We start from the raw sequence: 13,740 nt of genomic DNA, 5'->3' as shown, positions 1-13,740 counted from the left end.
GGGTCTCCCTTTTTCTTCTACGAAGCTACCTGTGGATGAGTTGTGTTCATGGGTAGGAAGTGCGTCCAACAGCGTCTGCGGGTATTAAGGGTAATGTGAGTTTTTTTGCCAATATGGGGATGCAAGGAAGCCACCACGCATCTGAGGCTGTGTGCTTTTTCTTTTTTTAATGTCTGCTGTTAATAAAATATTTTTACAGAGACCAAAAAGTTGGAATAGTGCAAAACATCTCAACACCATGCATTCATGACCACTTCTCGTTGGTTTTAAACATTTGTTCCAAGTCACATATTTACAGAGAAATGGGGGCATCTGCGCAGATGCCAGACCAACGGGATGGAGTTAAAACAAACAAACAAACAGCATTTGATTTCACATTTGCAATCACATGCTAAGAGAAGGTGTGTGGAGGAAGAACCTCCCTGGACTGCGTGGCCGGGTTTTGGGGGGGGGTTCCCAGGGGGCCGGGGCCAGGGGTGAAGTGTGAGTCCCCCTGGCTGCATGGCCTGGGATGCATGGGAGCGAAGGGTGAGGGGGGACCTCCGCCTGTGACCTGTGCCTCAAGAGAGCCACTATGGTTAGGCGGGGGCGGGGCAATCGGGAGAGGTCTTACTTGACAGCGTCAACTTGATTTCTCTCTTTAAAAAAAGAAAAAAAAAAAGGCAAAGAGAAAAGCAACACATGTCAGCGAAGACGACTTTGGTCCTTGACAATTCTTAGGAAAGGATGTTCAGGGGGGGCAGACGGTGTCGTGATCCGAACCAAACCCCCAGTGAGCTCCCCTCCCGCTCCACAGGGGCAGCAGAGTTTGGGGCGACTCTGGGCTGTCCCTGCTCTGCCCCGCCCTTCGGTGTCCCCATCTGCAAAATGAACAGCGCAGGGTGTGGGGGACAGAAAGGTCTCTGAGGTCCCAAAGATTTCTAGTTGGGTGTTAATTTTTTTGCATCTCTGATGGGGGCACGGTGAGGTTTCAGACTGGAGCCTGAGAGGGATTGCGGTCGCGGCCAGGCACCTGCTCCTTTTACAGAAATCCTTCCAGGACGGACCGGAGAGCCAGAGAGAACGGTGGGTTCCTCTTCCTTCTAGATCCCCAGCTTCATTTTCCCCTCTGTTCCTGCATCTCCCCATCTCTGAGTCTCTCTCTCTACCTCAAGGTCTCCCTGGGGATGATCTCACCCTCCCGATTTCTCCCCTTCTCTCTCTCTAACTTTCCCTCTTCTTCTCTCTTCATGTCCTTACTCTGGGACACTGACCCTCTTGTGGGGTGGGCGCGCAGGGAGAGGGGATCGACTCTGTCCAAGACGCCCCTCAAATGTCGCACTCTCCCTGCCCCACCATGGGCCAACCCTACCTCCTCCGTTCTCTGACCATGGAAATCTAGGGCCAGCTCCTGGCATGAAATGAGGTCTAAATACAACCCTGAGACCCCACCAAGGCTCAGAGCTTGGGGTACCCCAGGTGAGGCAGGGAGTGGCTTTGCGGAAGACCCTGCTCCTCTCTGACCCTTGTTCCAATACAGGAACTTCCTAGTTTCAAAGGCTTCCAGCCCCTTAGACTCCTTCCCTGTCTCCTCGTCTGCTCTCGTCCTCTCTCCACGCCGTGTCCTGTGACTCAGCCACAGTCTGCCTGGAACACCTTCTGTGTGCCCAGGTCTATGTGGGAGGGGAAGGTTGCTAGGAACAGACACGGATAGACACGCATGTGGACCCCCGACCCCAAGACGTAATTCAACTAGGCACACCTGTACCCAGTCTGTGCTCGGTGAACTTAGGGCCCTCTAGAGGCCTCACATCCCCAGTCTGGGGGAAACGGGGACAATCGCAGACACCCCTAACCCCCGGGCATCGGGGACAGAGGCTGGGGAAGTCCTGAGGAGGAGCAGGGAGGGTTTTCTATGGGAGAGGATATTTGTGATGGGTTTTGAGGGATAAATAGGAGTTCTCTGGGGGAAAGAAGAGGGAGGAAATTTCCAAAACAGTTCTAGCCTGGGAGTCAGAAAAAGTCTTTCAACAAATACTCCCTGAAGCTCCCTCCATGTGCCTGGGCTGGCGCTGGGGAACTCTAAACACACACACACACACACACACACACACACACACACACACACTGGCAGGCCTTGACCAGGGATTCCCAAGGACTCTTTTGGGAAATAAGTTTGCTCTCTCAGACAAAAGCTCAGCTCCCTCTTCTCTTTTCCTACTGGTCATCCATAAATCTTTCAGGGCTCACCCCAGGTCACATTACCTCCCCTTTGGGTGTTGCTGGTGTTCTCAACCCGAATCCTCTATCCACCTCACTCCTACCTACCCCATGGATGGTCCGAACTTAAAATCTGCCTCTCAGTTCATGTGAGAGAGATGCTAAGCTCCCTCCTTGCCACCTCCCAACCTGCCCCTGGCCCTGCCCCCTCCCCGACCTACCTGTAGGAGAACTTGCATCTTAATCTCTGGTTCAGAACCTTCAGGTACCTGAACCTGCCTAAATCCAGAGGACGTAGAGCACCTCTGGGTAACTTACAAAATAGTGCCAGGAAACCATCAATATAAAAATACAACTCTCAATCCCTAGGATTTGCACATGGCCTCCTTAGAAGTGTCAAACCTTTGGGCAGTGCACAACGGGGACAACTGTACCCAGTGGCCCAGGGATCATCTAAGGGGTGGGTTTATTTTTTTCTTTTAAAATAGATCTTCTAAAATCCCTCCAGGAATTAATTTCAGTGTCCCAAAAGCACATTGTCTCTCCCCCAAAATGCACTGGTCCATTCTCCATAAGGTGGCCAGATGGAGGTTTTAAAACCTGAAATCCAGACCCTCCTCGGTTTTAAAATCTCCTGAAGCTCTCCAAGTCTCTTAGTGTATAAACTCCCGAGGGCCCTGCCTGGTCTGATATCTCTGCAGGTCTGCCCGACATCAACACCTCCTCCCTGTTGTCCCCCTCTTCAGCCACATGGACCTCACTGCGCTTCAAGCCTGCCCACCTCAGCCTTTGCCCCTACTGTTCCCTCTGCTTGGAGCTTTCTTCTCTCGAATGGGTGGTTCCTTCTCATTTCTCACCTCCTCAGAAAGCCCTCCCTTGCTTTCCCGTCTGACACAGCCCCCACCACTCCAGAAGCCCAGCTACTCCTCACCTCACCCGTTTTAGTTTCTTCCTAGCACAAGAGAATCCTGTACTTGCTCATCTGGCAGGGAAAAAAAATGGCACACGAGCACCTGTCCAACATGGAAAAGCAGATTCTGAGCAAAGTCAAGCCATGACAAACTTTCCCAAAAGGTTCTGCCTGCATGAACTGAAATGGGGAAACTTGACTCTGGCCAGATCGCCCCACTACTGCCTGCTGGAGGAAGAGCTTTAGGCAGGTAGAGGCCCCACCGGGGGTATCCTGTGGCATGGTGTTTGAATGAATGAATGAGATTTTGGAGACTAAGCTCCGAGCATGTTTGTGTATTTACACACACACACACACATACACACACCTAGAGTTTCTGGTCTCTTTCTTGCCTGCCCGGAGAAGAGGTTCGGGGACTGCCTGGGTCCAGGGAATCCCAAATCCTCCCCCCACTTTTTTTTTTTTTTGGTGGGAGGTCAAGAGTTCTCAGGGAACCTCCCCACAGGGTCCCAGGGGGAAAGGGCTGAGGGCAGGGGTTTTGCTTGGCAGCCAGATGTGGGAGGGGGGGCAGTGGAGGATTGGCCCAGAACCCCCATCCCTTGTAAGGATTGGGGGAGGTCCCCTGAGGAGGGGTTAGCAGCAATGGGGAGCTGTGTCGGTCATCCGATCTCAGCCCACCTTTAAATGGGGCACACAGGCCAAAGGGAGTGGGGAGAGGGTATGGCACTGGGACCTTCCGCAAAGTCTCAAGCAGCTCTCTGGGCCTCAGTTTTGCCATCTGTTAAATGGGTGGATTGAACTCTATGATATGAGGATGGGGTATATTGGGGGAACAGGAGAGGCAAACCCCCATAGGGAAGTGGGGGCAGCGCGGGTGCTTCACAGCCATCCACTTGGCCCCCAGGGTTTGGGCGCCCGAGGGCGCATGTGCTTTTGAAATCCCATCCTACCCTCCCTCCCCGTTTATTTTTTGCACAAACATGAAAAGACACTCTGGTCCAACCTGGGCCCTCCAACTTGCATCCTAGTGCCTCCAACCCCTAGACCACCCCAGGGGGCGCTCCAGGAAGCCCCGCCCCTCGCCCAGGGCCCGCCCCTCGAGGGAGCTGAGAGTTCCATACTTGGCAATTGGTCTTGGGCCCCAGGGGTTGGGGACCCATCTTATGGCTTTTCCAGGGGACAGGAGGCAGGGCCTCCCCGTACCAGAGCCCCAGGACCTGGCCTCCTCCACAGGGGGCGGGACTTCCTCCCATCCCAGCTCCAAAGGTCCCCTAGGCGCTGGGGACTTGGCTTCTAGTAGGGGACGTGGCTTCTTCCTTCATCGCGCCCGAGGGCGTGGCCTCTCGAGGGGGCGGGGCGTCGTCCGTTCACAATTCCCTAGAGGGGGGAGCGAGGTCAAGGGCGCAGGCACAGCCAGCCCTCCGCAGAGCCCTCTGGGAGGCCCCAGCGCAGACGTCGCCCCGCCCCGTGCGCAGGCGCAACGCTGCCCGCCCGCGCGCCCCACGCTAGGGCGCAGGCGCGGCGCCGCCCTCCTCGGCGGAGCGCGTGTCCGACTTGAGCTTGACGAACTCCTTGGCCACCTCGTCGTTGCTGCGCTGCGACAGGATGCGCAGCACTGTGAGGCCCGTGTCGTCCATATGGATGCGGCGGCCCAGTGGCAGCCAGCAGGCGGCGCTCCCGCGCTGGGCCAGCTCCCGCAGCTGCAGCACGGCCAGCCCCACCGTGCGGTCCTCGCGCGCGAAGCAGTAGTCCTTGACGCACACCTGCAGCTCGTAGCACTCCGGGCCCGCGTCGGCGCTCAGCGTGCTGCGGGGGGCGGGGCGTGAGGACAGCCCCGCCCACCGCCACCGGTGGCCCCGCCCCGCGCCGGCCCCGCCCCCAGGGCGCCCAGAGCGGGCCCACGCCCATCTTTCCGGATGCGCACCTCTGCCCCGCCTCGGGAATATCTCCCTTGTCTCTCCTTCCTCCCCTCTGCCACCCACCCCACCTCTAGCCAGCACCCCCACCGTCCTACTGCCAGCCCCAGGCCAAGCCACGCCCCCACCCAGGTGACACCTCCGAGACCCCCTGGCTAGACCATGCTTCCGCCCCGTGATATGGGCGCCCGCACCTTTGGCCGGATGAGCTGCTGCTCCCACCATCCTAACCCAGATATCGCACCCAGAAGCCCCTTTACCGGGCTCCCCCTTGAACCCAAGCTCTCTCCTTGACGTGGCCCCTCCCCCATACTCCCTAGCCCACCTCTCTTACCCTTCAGGTGCTCTCTCCACACGACTTGCCTCATGTCTCATCACGAGTGAACTCCCCCCCCCCCGCCCCACACACTCCAGTGTGCCTTCCCCAGCCCCCAAGTTCTGTCCCCAATGCTGGCCTCTGTCCCAGGGGACCTGTCCTGGAGGGCCACGCCCACCCCAGGAGATACCTGTGCCGCTACTAGAGGAAGCCCCTGCTCCCAAGCATTGCATCAGCTGTCCTACCCCTCCAAAATCCTCTAACCAAGAGCCCTCTTCTTGTCCTCTCCCAGCTCTCATGCCCCCCTACCCCTCTGCTCTTCTGTCCCCCAAGAACACCTCCCAACATAACCTGCCCCAGTGAGGTTTGCACCTGATCCAAATACCTACCCACCCCAAGTAACACCTTGATCAGACGTATTTGTGCTTCCCAGGTCATCTGCTCCTCTGGGGCCCTGATGCTTCCGACTATGCTCACCAGGAAGTCCCACATGGATGTGACCCCACTCTCACCCACTGGACAGGCAACCCTAGCCCTGGACCACACCACTCCTGTCCCCTGCCGGTGACTCCTCCAGACCTGCCCTGACAGCCCTGACAGGACTCAGTGCTGGCTCCAGGAGACCCGGCCCCATGCCCTCCGAGACCTCACCCACACCTTCCTTGCCGCATCATGACCACTCATGGCCCTTAACCAGACCTGAGTCTCCAGCCCCAGAAATGGCTGTGCCCAACAGGCCCCCTCTGCCCAGACTTCCCCTCCTCTTCACAAGCTTCATCAACATGTTACATGACATTCACTGCCTCCCCTGGGAACTGCTTGTCTTCCAAAGTGATTACTCATCCCATCCCCTCACCAAGGTCACTCCTGCACTAAGGTGCCTTCCTTCCCAGTGCCCTCACGTAAGATGTGACCCCTCTCATTCCTGCACCCAGGTATCACTGGCCACCAGACATCCCTCTTCTGGTGGATCCTGAGGTCACCCAGCAGATGTCCCCTCCCCATGCTCCCCAAACCATCCTTAGACTCACAACTGGAAGCTCTCGTTGTACTTGGGGGCCCAGCTGTTATTCTTGGATTTGGTTGCAAACTTGCGTTTCTTGTCGCTGAGCTGGGGCCCAATGATGTTGACCTCGATAAATGGCCGGAAAATGCCAGAAGTCTGCCACTTGAGGTCATTGGCAGCCACGACTGTGAAGGGGAAGTAGAGGGTAAGACTGTCTACGAAGCTGTGGTTTTCGAAGTCTGTCTGAAATAATACATTTCCTAGAATGTTCCTATAGCTAAGTGTGGCTATATGACTAAGTTCCAGCCTATGAAATTTCAGTGAAAGGAAGTGATCTGTACAACTTTCAGATTGTAGCTTAAAAGGCAGGGAGAATGGGCCTTAACTTTCTCCTTCCCAGCTGCTGGCTGGGGTGCTGGTGGGTACTGAGTTCTTTGGTACCCTATAGAGGAGGAAAGCATATTGGGGGTTAAAGTGCAACATAAGATGACAGGAGCCCCCAAATTTGTGAAGCCTCCCTGTCAGCTCTGGGATGACTGTTCTTGGAGTTACCTCAGAGGAAATTTCATTCTATTTTGTTTTGTTTAAGCCATTGCTATTTTAGGGCTTATGAAACAGCTCAATTTGTGTTCTAATAAAAAAAAGAAAGCTAATAAAAGGAAGGCAGAGCTGAAAGATAGGGAAGGTGGAATTAAGTCCCATAACACTGTTCATGCCCCTGGATCCAGCCATGCCTGAAGGTAATTTATTTCTGGAATTTTCAGTTTTATGAAAAAAAAATTTTTTTTAAATGAAAAATGTTTTTCTTGCTTAAGCTAGTTTGAGTTTGGTTTCTGTCACAGGACCTAGTGAATCCTGGTGAAGCCATGCCCCCTTCCAACTCAGACTACTCACCTTTCACAGTGACCTTGTGTTCCCCGGTTCCTGGATGAGTGAAGAGCTCAACGTGGACTGAAACTTCACCCACGGGGTCTTCCACACCCGAGCCTGGGCGGGGAAGGGGAGGATGCTTGGCATGAGCTCCATTCTTCCCACCCACTCTAGGGGACCTGGACTGCCTCCCACCTACCATGTGCTGGCGGCACCAGGTCATCAGCCCTGACAGGGTGGCACTGAGGGTAGGGCAGGGATGGCAAATGGTCTTAGGAGGCCAAGAATGCTGGGGTCTGGCCTTTCACTACCTTGCTGCGTGATCTCAGGCAGCTCTCTTAACTTCTCTGAGCTTAATGCACCTGCCCCCCCCCCCCCCCATTTTTCTCATTCTGCTGACAGCCACGTTGTCAAAACTCAGTCCTCATCTTACATATCCTGGCTTCCGGGGCCTCATTTCTCCTCTTGCTTGCACCAATGCCACACTCTTCAGGTTCTCCTCCTACACACTAGCCGCTCCTTCTCACCCTCTTTTGTCACCTTCTCTTTCAATCCTCAAACTGTTGGGACTCCCTTCTCGGTCTTCACTCCCTCTCTAAGTACGTACTAGAAAAGTCTGCTGGCTCTATCTTCAAAATACATCCAGAATCTGACCCACCTCCTTGGTTCCATCCCCCATCATCTCACGCCTGGACTATTGCAGTAGCCCATACCCTGTCCCCCAAATCCTCCTCTCAGCTTCTCTCCATACACCACCCACAGAAATCCTATTAGGTTAGCACACTTCCCTCCTCTGGTCAAAACACTTCCGTGGCTTCCAAATCCCTCTAAAATAATCAAAGTCCTTTTGGTGACCTGCAGTGTCCCTCCCAGTGCATCCTCACTATTACCGCTCCCGCATCACCTCTGTCCACGCTCACCCTCGCTCACTCTGCTCCAGCCACACAGGCTCCTTCACTGCTTCTCCAAAACACTGTGAGAACCTGACGCAGAGTCCTCACTTCTTCTGAAGTGACAGCTTGTAGGGATATCTTTATTTTCCCTGCCTCAAGGCTGTTCCTCTTTCCATAGAGAATCTCAAGGGTCAAGAATCTTAAGCCTAGCAGCTCCATCTTGCACACATGGCGAAATAAGAATCACGGCTGCCCAGTCAGGGCATACCCTGCCCACTGTTGCAATGATTGGCTCAGGAGTGGTCATGTGACCCGTGCTGGGCCAATCAGAGTTAACCCTGGGACTTTGGCCATAACTCTGAGGACAGAGTCTTTGATGCTAAGCTGGCAAGTCCGTCTCTGCCCAATGAGGGGAAAGCCTTCGTCACAGATGTCTCAGCAGATATCAGTGACCAATGACGTTCCCCAAGACCGCAGATCCGGCTATTATGGATGTCGACACAGCCCTTAATCTTTCAGTTCCAGGCCCACAAATTCCCTAGTCTGCTTGAGCCTGGGTAAGGTGTGTCTCTGTGGCCACCACGATGCCCTGATTGATTGGTTCTGGTGGGTCATTGAAGGGGCAACCTAAAAGCTTTGTCCCTGTCCCTCTTTCTGTGGCTCTGGAAAGGGCATCCTGTGGGGCCTGGGGACCTGTGACCGCCAGCACCCCCACCAGGCCCCTCCCTTGCCCCTCAGAAAGCTCCCCACACCTTGAGCACCCCATGCATAGGGGGAAGAAGGGGGGGAGTCAGGGATGGGTATCCAAGGTTAATCAGGGTTACCTGGCACTGGGTGGAAAGTGACTGAGGCTCAGGGGACAAAGAGGCCTGGAGACCCCCCCAGCACCCCACTACTGGGGCGTGCACCCCCCCCAAATCCTCACTGCCCACCCCAGGCCACCTTCCTTGTCATCTCAGGCTCCGGCTCCCCCCTCCCCCCAACCAGTCACATGCTCAGCCTCACCTCCCCCCACCCCAAGGCTGATGCTTCACAGCAAGCTCAATCCGGGCCAGACTGAGGGTGCCAGGTGGGGAGTTGGACAGTGGTGGGTGGGGTGAGGGGTCAGACCATGGCCAAAGCTAGTAAGAAGGGGGAGGAGGGCATTGCTGGGCGCCCCCATCCCGTGGTTTGCTGGCTCCAAGGGGAAGGGTCTTTCTCGGGCCTCTCTGTTTACCCCAATCCCACCCCTCCCTGAGTCCCTGCCCCCCCCCGCCCCTTCATAAAGGAAGGTTCCTTGGGCAAATGGCTTAATCTTCTTTGAGACTCAGCTTCCTCATCTGTGGAATGATGGACTGCCCTGTGGGGCAATTGGGAGAAATCTTTTCCAAAAAATCCCTGAGAAATGTTTCTTGACACAAGCGCTGGCTCAGAGTTAGAGCTTGAAAACAATTCGTTTTCTATGCTTGGAAGCATGACGTCAGTAATAATAGTCATTAGTGATAATAATAAAGTAACGGCAACAATACACTTCCTGGGAGCTACCACATGTACTACAGGTCGGGAACTGCTCTAAATTTAATTCAGCTAATCCTAAAAATAATCTTATGTATGAGGGCCCTTGACTGTTCCCATTTTACAGATGGGAAAGCTGAGCTACTCCCGCAGGCGCCCAGCCGCCAGAGAGGCAGAGCTGGGGGAGGGGCCCACTGGAATCCGAGCCCACTCTTAGCCGTGCAGGAGATGTCCGGGGCTCCCGGGAACCTGCTTAAGAGGTGCACCTAGGGCGAAGCGGATTCCGACTCGAATCGCTTCTCCTTCCCCCCGTGGAACCAGCAAGCCGTCCTTCCCCCTCGTCCACCTAGGCCCCCAGAGCCGGTCGGCCCGGGCGCGGCCGGGAGGCGGAAGGACGGGCCTTTTACTAGCCGGGCCGGGAGGGGCGCAGGCACCGGGCACCGGGCGCGGGCGGGCGGGCGGGCGGCGGAGGCACGTACCCTTCTCAGGATAAATGTCTTCACTAAGGGTAAACCTAGTCCCTTTTCCACCATGGACTAATCACGGGGGAAGGTGGAGAAAGGAGGGGAGGGAGGGGTGGGGGGAGAGACGAGCGAGCGAGGGGCGAGGATGGAGGGCGAGTGTGCGTGGCGGGGAGCAGGGGAGGCGCGGAGAGGGGGCGGCGAGTGAGAGGGAGGAGAAACAAGAGAGAGAGAAACGTCAGCTGCAGACGGACGGACGGACAGCCTCCCGCTCCGGGGGGGACACCAGGGACACTAAAAGCAGCAGCTTGGACTGGGCACGAGGCTGAGCACGGAAGCCCGGCGCCCAGGGAGGGCCCTAGGCCCTGGGCTGACTCGGGGTGGGGGGGTGGGGGGTGGGGGGCGCTCCCCTCCCCCCAGCTTCTGGCCGGATGGCCTCTCTCCCTCCCACCCCGCTGCGGGAACTACGCCTGGGTCAGCGGCCAAACTTCTCTCCCGCGTCTTAGGGCCAGTTTTGAATGGGGGGCGGGGGGTGTCCCCAGGGAGGGGAACTAGGACCCTAGAGTCCTGCTCTCCCCAGCCCCAGCTGCTGTGCGTGGACTCAGAGAGGGACAGGAGACAGAGGCAAGAGAAGAGAGAGAAAGACAGAATTTGAGAAATGGAAACTCCCTCTGGTCCGCTCCTCCGGGTCGGGGGTCCCTCCCATCCCCCGGGGCTGTCAATCATTCCTTTGCCGCATGACGTCATATGCCCCGCCTCCCCCGAGCTGTCAACCACTCCCTGGATCCCATCCTTCCAAGTCCCGCCCCCAGGAGCTTTCAATCACTCCCGGGGCCTGGCCTTCAAAGAGGTCCCGCCCCACAGCTTTCAATCACCTCCTGGCCCAGTGACGTAGAGGTCCCGCCCCCACGAGTAGGCGATCACTCGTTGGCCCCGAGCCAGCGCGGAGCTCGGGGGGACTCCCGGGGGCTGTCAATTGCCCCGGCCCGTGACGTCACAGAGGAGGTGAGTCGGTGGCAGCCTCACTGGCTTAGGGGCTGGGTGGCCGCAGCTAGCAGGCCGCCGCTTACCCTGGGCCGCCTGCGTCTGCACGAAGGTCTTGATGAGCAGGTCAGTGGCCTGCGTGTAGAGGGACAGGGCGTAGCGCAGGGACTGCAGGTCCGGGCTCTTTTCCAGAAAGGTCTTCTTGAGGCCCACGCCACCTGCGTGGAAGTATTGCTGTGGAGGACAGGGCGAGGAGAGGTGAGTCTAGTTAGGCAGCCCCATACCCCCACCCCACCCCCGCTGCCGTCCAGTGGTGACGTGCTGGATGACCCGGGGCCTCAGAACACTGGTCGGCTCTGCTACTCCCCCACCTCCAGCCCTGCCCCCAAAGCCAGCGGCTTACAGCACTCTCAAAATAACACTCTCGCCTCTCCTCCAGCCCCTCGAGGTACCTGCCTCAGGGTCTTTGCACTTCCTGCGCTCCTTGATGGGACGGCCTCCCTCCCAAAGTCAAACACCTAATTTTGCCGTGGCTGGCTCGCTCTCCTCCCTCCGTTGGTTAAGATCGCAAAGAGCTTTCCTTGACCACCCTCCTTAATACGTTGCCAACTCTATTTCACTATAATTATTTCAGCAAAAAAAAAAATTGCCTTCAGAGTAGTTTTCATGCTTTTCATTTCATGGAGACCACGGCCCCTTTCATGCCCCCTCTCCCGCCCCCGGCTTCTTGCATGGGCTGGCCCTCTACCCAGAATGCTTTGTTTGCTCTGGCTTGGAACTCCTATGCATTCCTCAAGACCTAGAGCTTGACACCCCAGAGCTGGGGGTGTCTGTATCTGGCTGGCCCCCTGAACCTAGGGCTTCGCGGGACCCTGCATCAGCCAGCCTGGAACTGACAGAGGAGTCATCAGTGAGTGTTTATAAATTGAATAAAGTAAGGTGGGTTGGGAGTCTAGGTCCATGTCCTCACCAGTCACACCCTTTGCCTGTTCCACCTGGGAAGGGACAGGGGTGGGACCTCTCACCTTGATGGTGTCCAGGGCCAGTTCGACAACTGCACACTGCTTTGGGGTCAAGCTCTTGGCTTCTTCTCGTACCATGTGGTCCTGGATGGATGGAGAGAGGGCCCAGGTGGGCAGAGCAGACCCCACCTTAGGGATATGCCTGTCTGGGGTGGGCCTCATGGAAAACTCTGACAAGTAGGGTAGTGGGTCTGCTGTGTGCCTGGTGCCTTGCCTGTGACTGGCACACAGCAGGTGCTCAATATTTGTCAAATAAACGATTTGTACCCTTGATCAAGCTGTATCTGAAGCTGAACTTTGCACATCTTTCCAACACACTGGAGCGAATAAATTGGCTTAAGTCAGTCCAAGTGGGGCTTCTGTCCCTTGGGCATGTCACCATTCTGGGACCTCTCCCCCAGGAAACGTCCCCACCCCAACCTCCTGTCCCCACCCTTGGCCTCACCTTGAGTTTAGACAGCTGACCCAGCTCTTTGGCTGCATTGAAGATCATCTGGGTTCCCTGCAGGTAACAACAGTCACAGCCGAGGTGAGGGTGGCGGTCCTCCAGACCAATCCCCCACAGCCCTACTGACACCCTAGCCCCGGACACCACCTTGGTTCTTGTCCAGAAGCTCTGGGCAGGGCAATGGTTATGTCCCAGAGACAGATCTGGAGCTTCCCCTCAGGAAGTGCTGAGGGGGAGGAGGTGATGACTTTGTCCCTGCAAATCCCAGTGTGGGCGCACTACCCACCCTCTCATCTCTACCAGGACCCCAGGTTTGTGGGACAGAGAAGAAAGAGAGCAGGCAGTGAGGAGCCATGGGTGCAGGGAGCCCCAGATGGTGTTTGTCAGTATGGGACAGGCTGGGCAGCCCAAAGTCAGGGGGTTTCAAGAAAACTGTGGGATGGGTTCTGGTGACCCCAGCACCACCACTCCCCGGGCCCCATGCTCCTGTAGGAGAATTTCCCCCCAGTAATCTGGGTGGCTGTTAGTACGACCTTGTAAAAGGAAGAATCCTCCCCAAGCAACACACACCTCAGTACCCATCCTCCACCCACCCAAAACAGACACCAGCAAGATGGCATCCCGGTTATGGCTCCAATGAGCCTGGGTGGGCCTGCGTTCAAATCCCAGCTCTGCTATGTGGCCCTGGGCAAGTCACTTAACCTCTCTGAACCTCAGCTTTCTCATCTAGTTGGGGGAAATCATATCTACTTCATGGTTTAGCTGGGGCTAAATGTGTCTTTGTTCAGTGTTCACTGTCGTTATTACCATTTGGCGTCAAGGTCATGAGCAGTGCTGGGGGCAATGATCGGCCTGGAAGCCACAAGTCCTGCCTCCTCCAATCACTGTACTGGGTGACCTGAGGCATGTCCTTAGACTTTTCTGGGTCTCAGTTTCCTTCGCTGGTTAACAGGGGCACCTACACTAGCTCGGGGGCTGGGGTAGGCCTAAGTATCGATGAGGTCCTGCATTTACTGGGCTCTGGGGTGGTCTGGGGTCCTGAGCAGGGCTAGGCAGGAAGGAGGCCCATTTACAGCTGAGATGATTGGAATCACATTGACGGTCTACCAGCTGGCCGTGGGAGCTGCCCCTACTAACATCCTTACTATCGGCCTGGCTGTGGCCACTTTTTTGATTCCTTGTCTGTAATTCCCTGAGGCTGTCCTGAAGCACAGCGACTTA

The 13,740-nt window shown here is 56.3% G+C and overlaps 1 protein-coding gene across 1 annotated transcript in view; it reads right to left on the bottom strand.

The window, feature by feature from the left end:
- Positions 1 to 148: 148 nt before the first annotated feature.
- UNC13A (unc-13 homolog A) overlaps positions 149 to 13,740 on the bottom strand; it is a 64,556-nt gene continuing 50,964 nt past the window's right edge. The window contains exons 39-45 of the mRNA XM_072721259.1: positions 12,517 to 12,573; positions 12,075 to 12,155; positions 11,136 to 11,283; positions 10,084 to 10,140; positions 7,242 to 7,334; positions 6,373 to 6,532; positions 149 to 4,915 (exon numbers count right to left, since the gene is read on the bottom strand). Coding sequence (XP_072577360.1) covers positions 4,615 to 4,915; positions 6,373 to 6,532; positions 7,242 to 7,334; positions 10,084 to 10,140; positions 11,136 to 11,283; positions 12,075 to 12,155; positions 12,517 to 12,573 — 897 coding nt within the window. The 3' untranslated portion in view covers positions 149 to 4,614. The remainder of the gene's footprint in view (positions 4,916 to 6,372; positions 6,533 to 7,241; positions 7,335 to 10,083; positions 10,141 to 11,135; positions 11,284 to 12,074; positions 12,156 to 12,516; positions 12,574 to 13,740) is intronic.

This window comes from Vulpes vulpes, chromosome 9 (assembly GCF_048418805.1).
Source record: "Vulpes vulpes isolate BD-2025 chromosome 9, VulVul3, whole genome shotgun sequence".
Taxonomy (NCBI): domain Eukaryota; kingdom Metazoa; phylum Chordata; class Mammalia; order Carnivora; family Canidae; genus Vulpes; species Vulpes vulpes.
The sequence above is the reverse complement of the archived record's forward strand: the minus strand, read 5'-3'. Positions and strand labels throughout refer to the sequence as shown.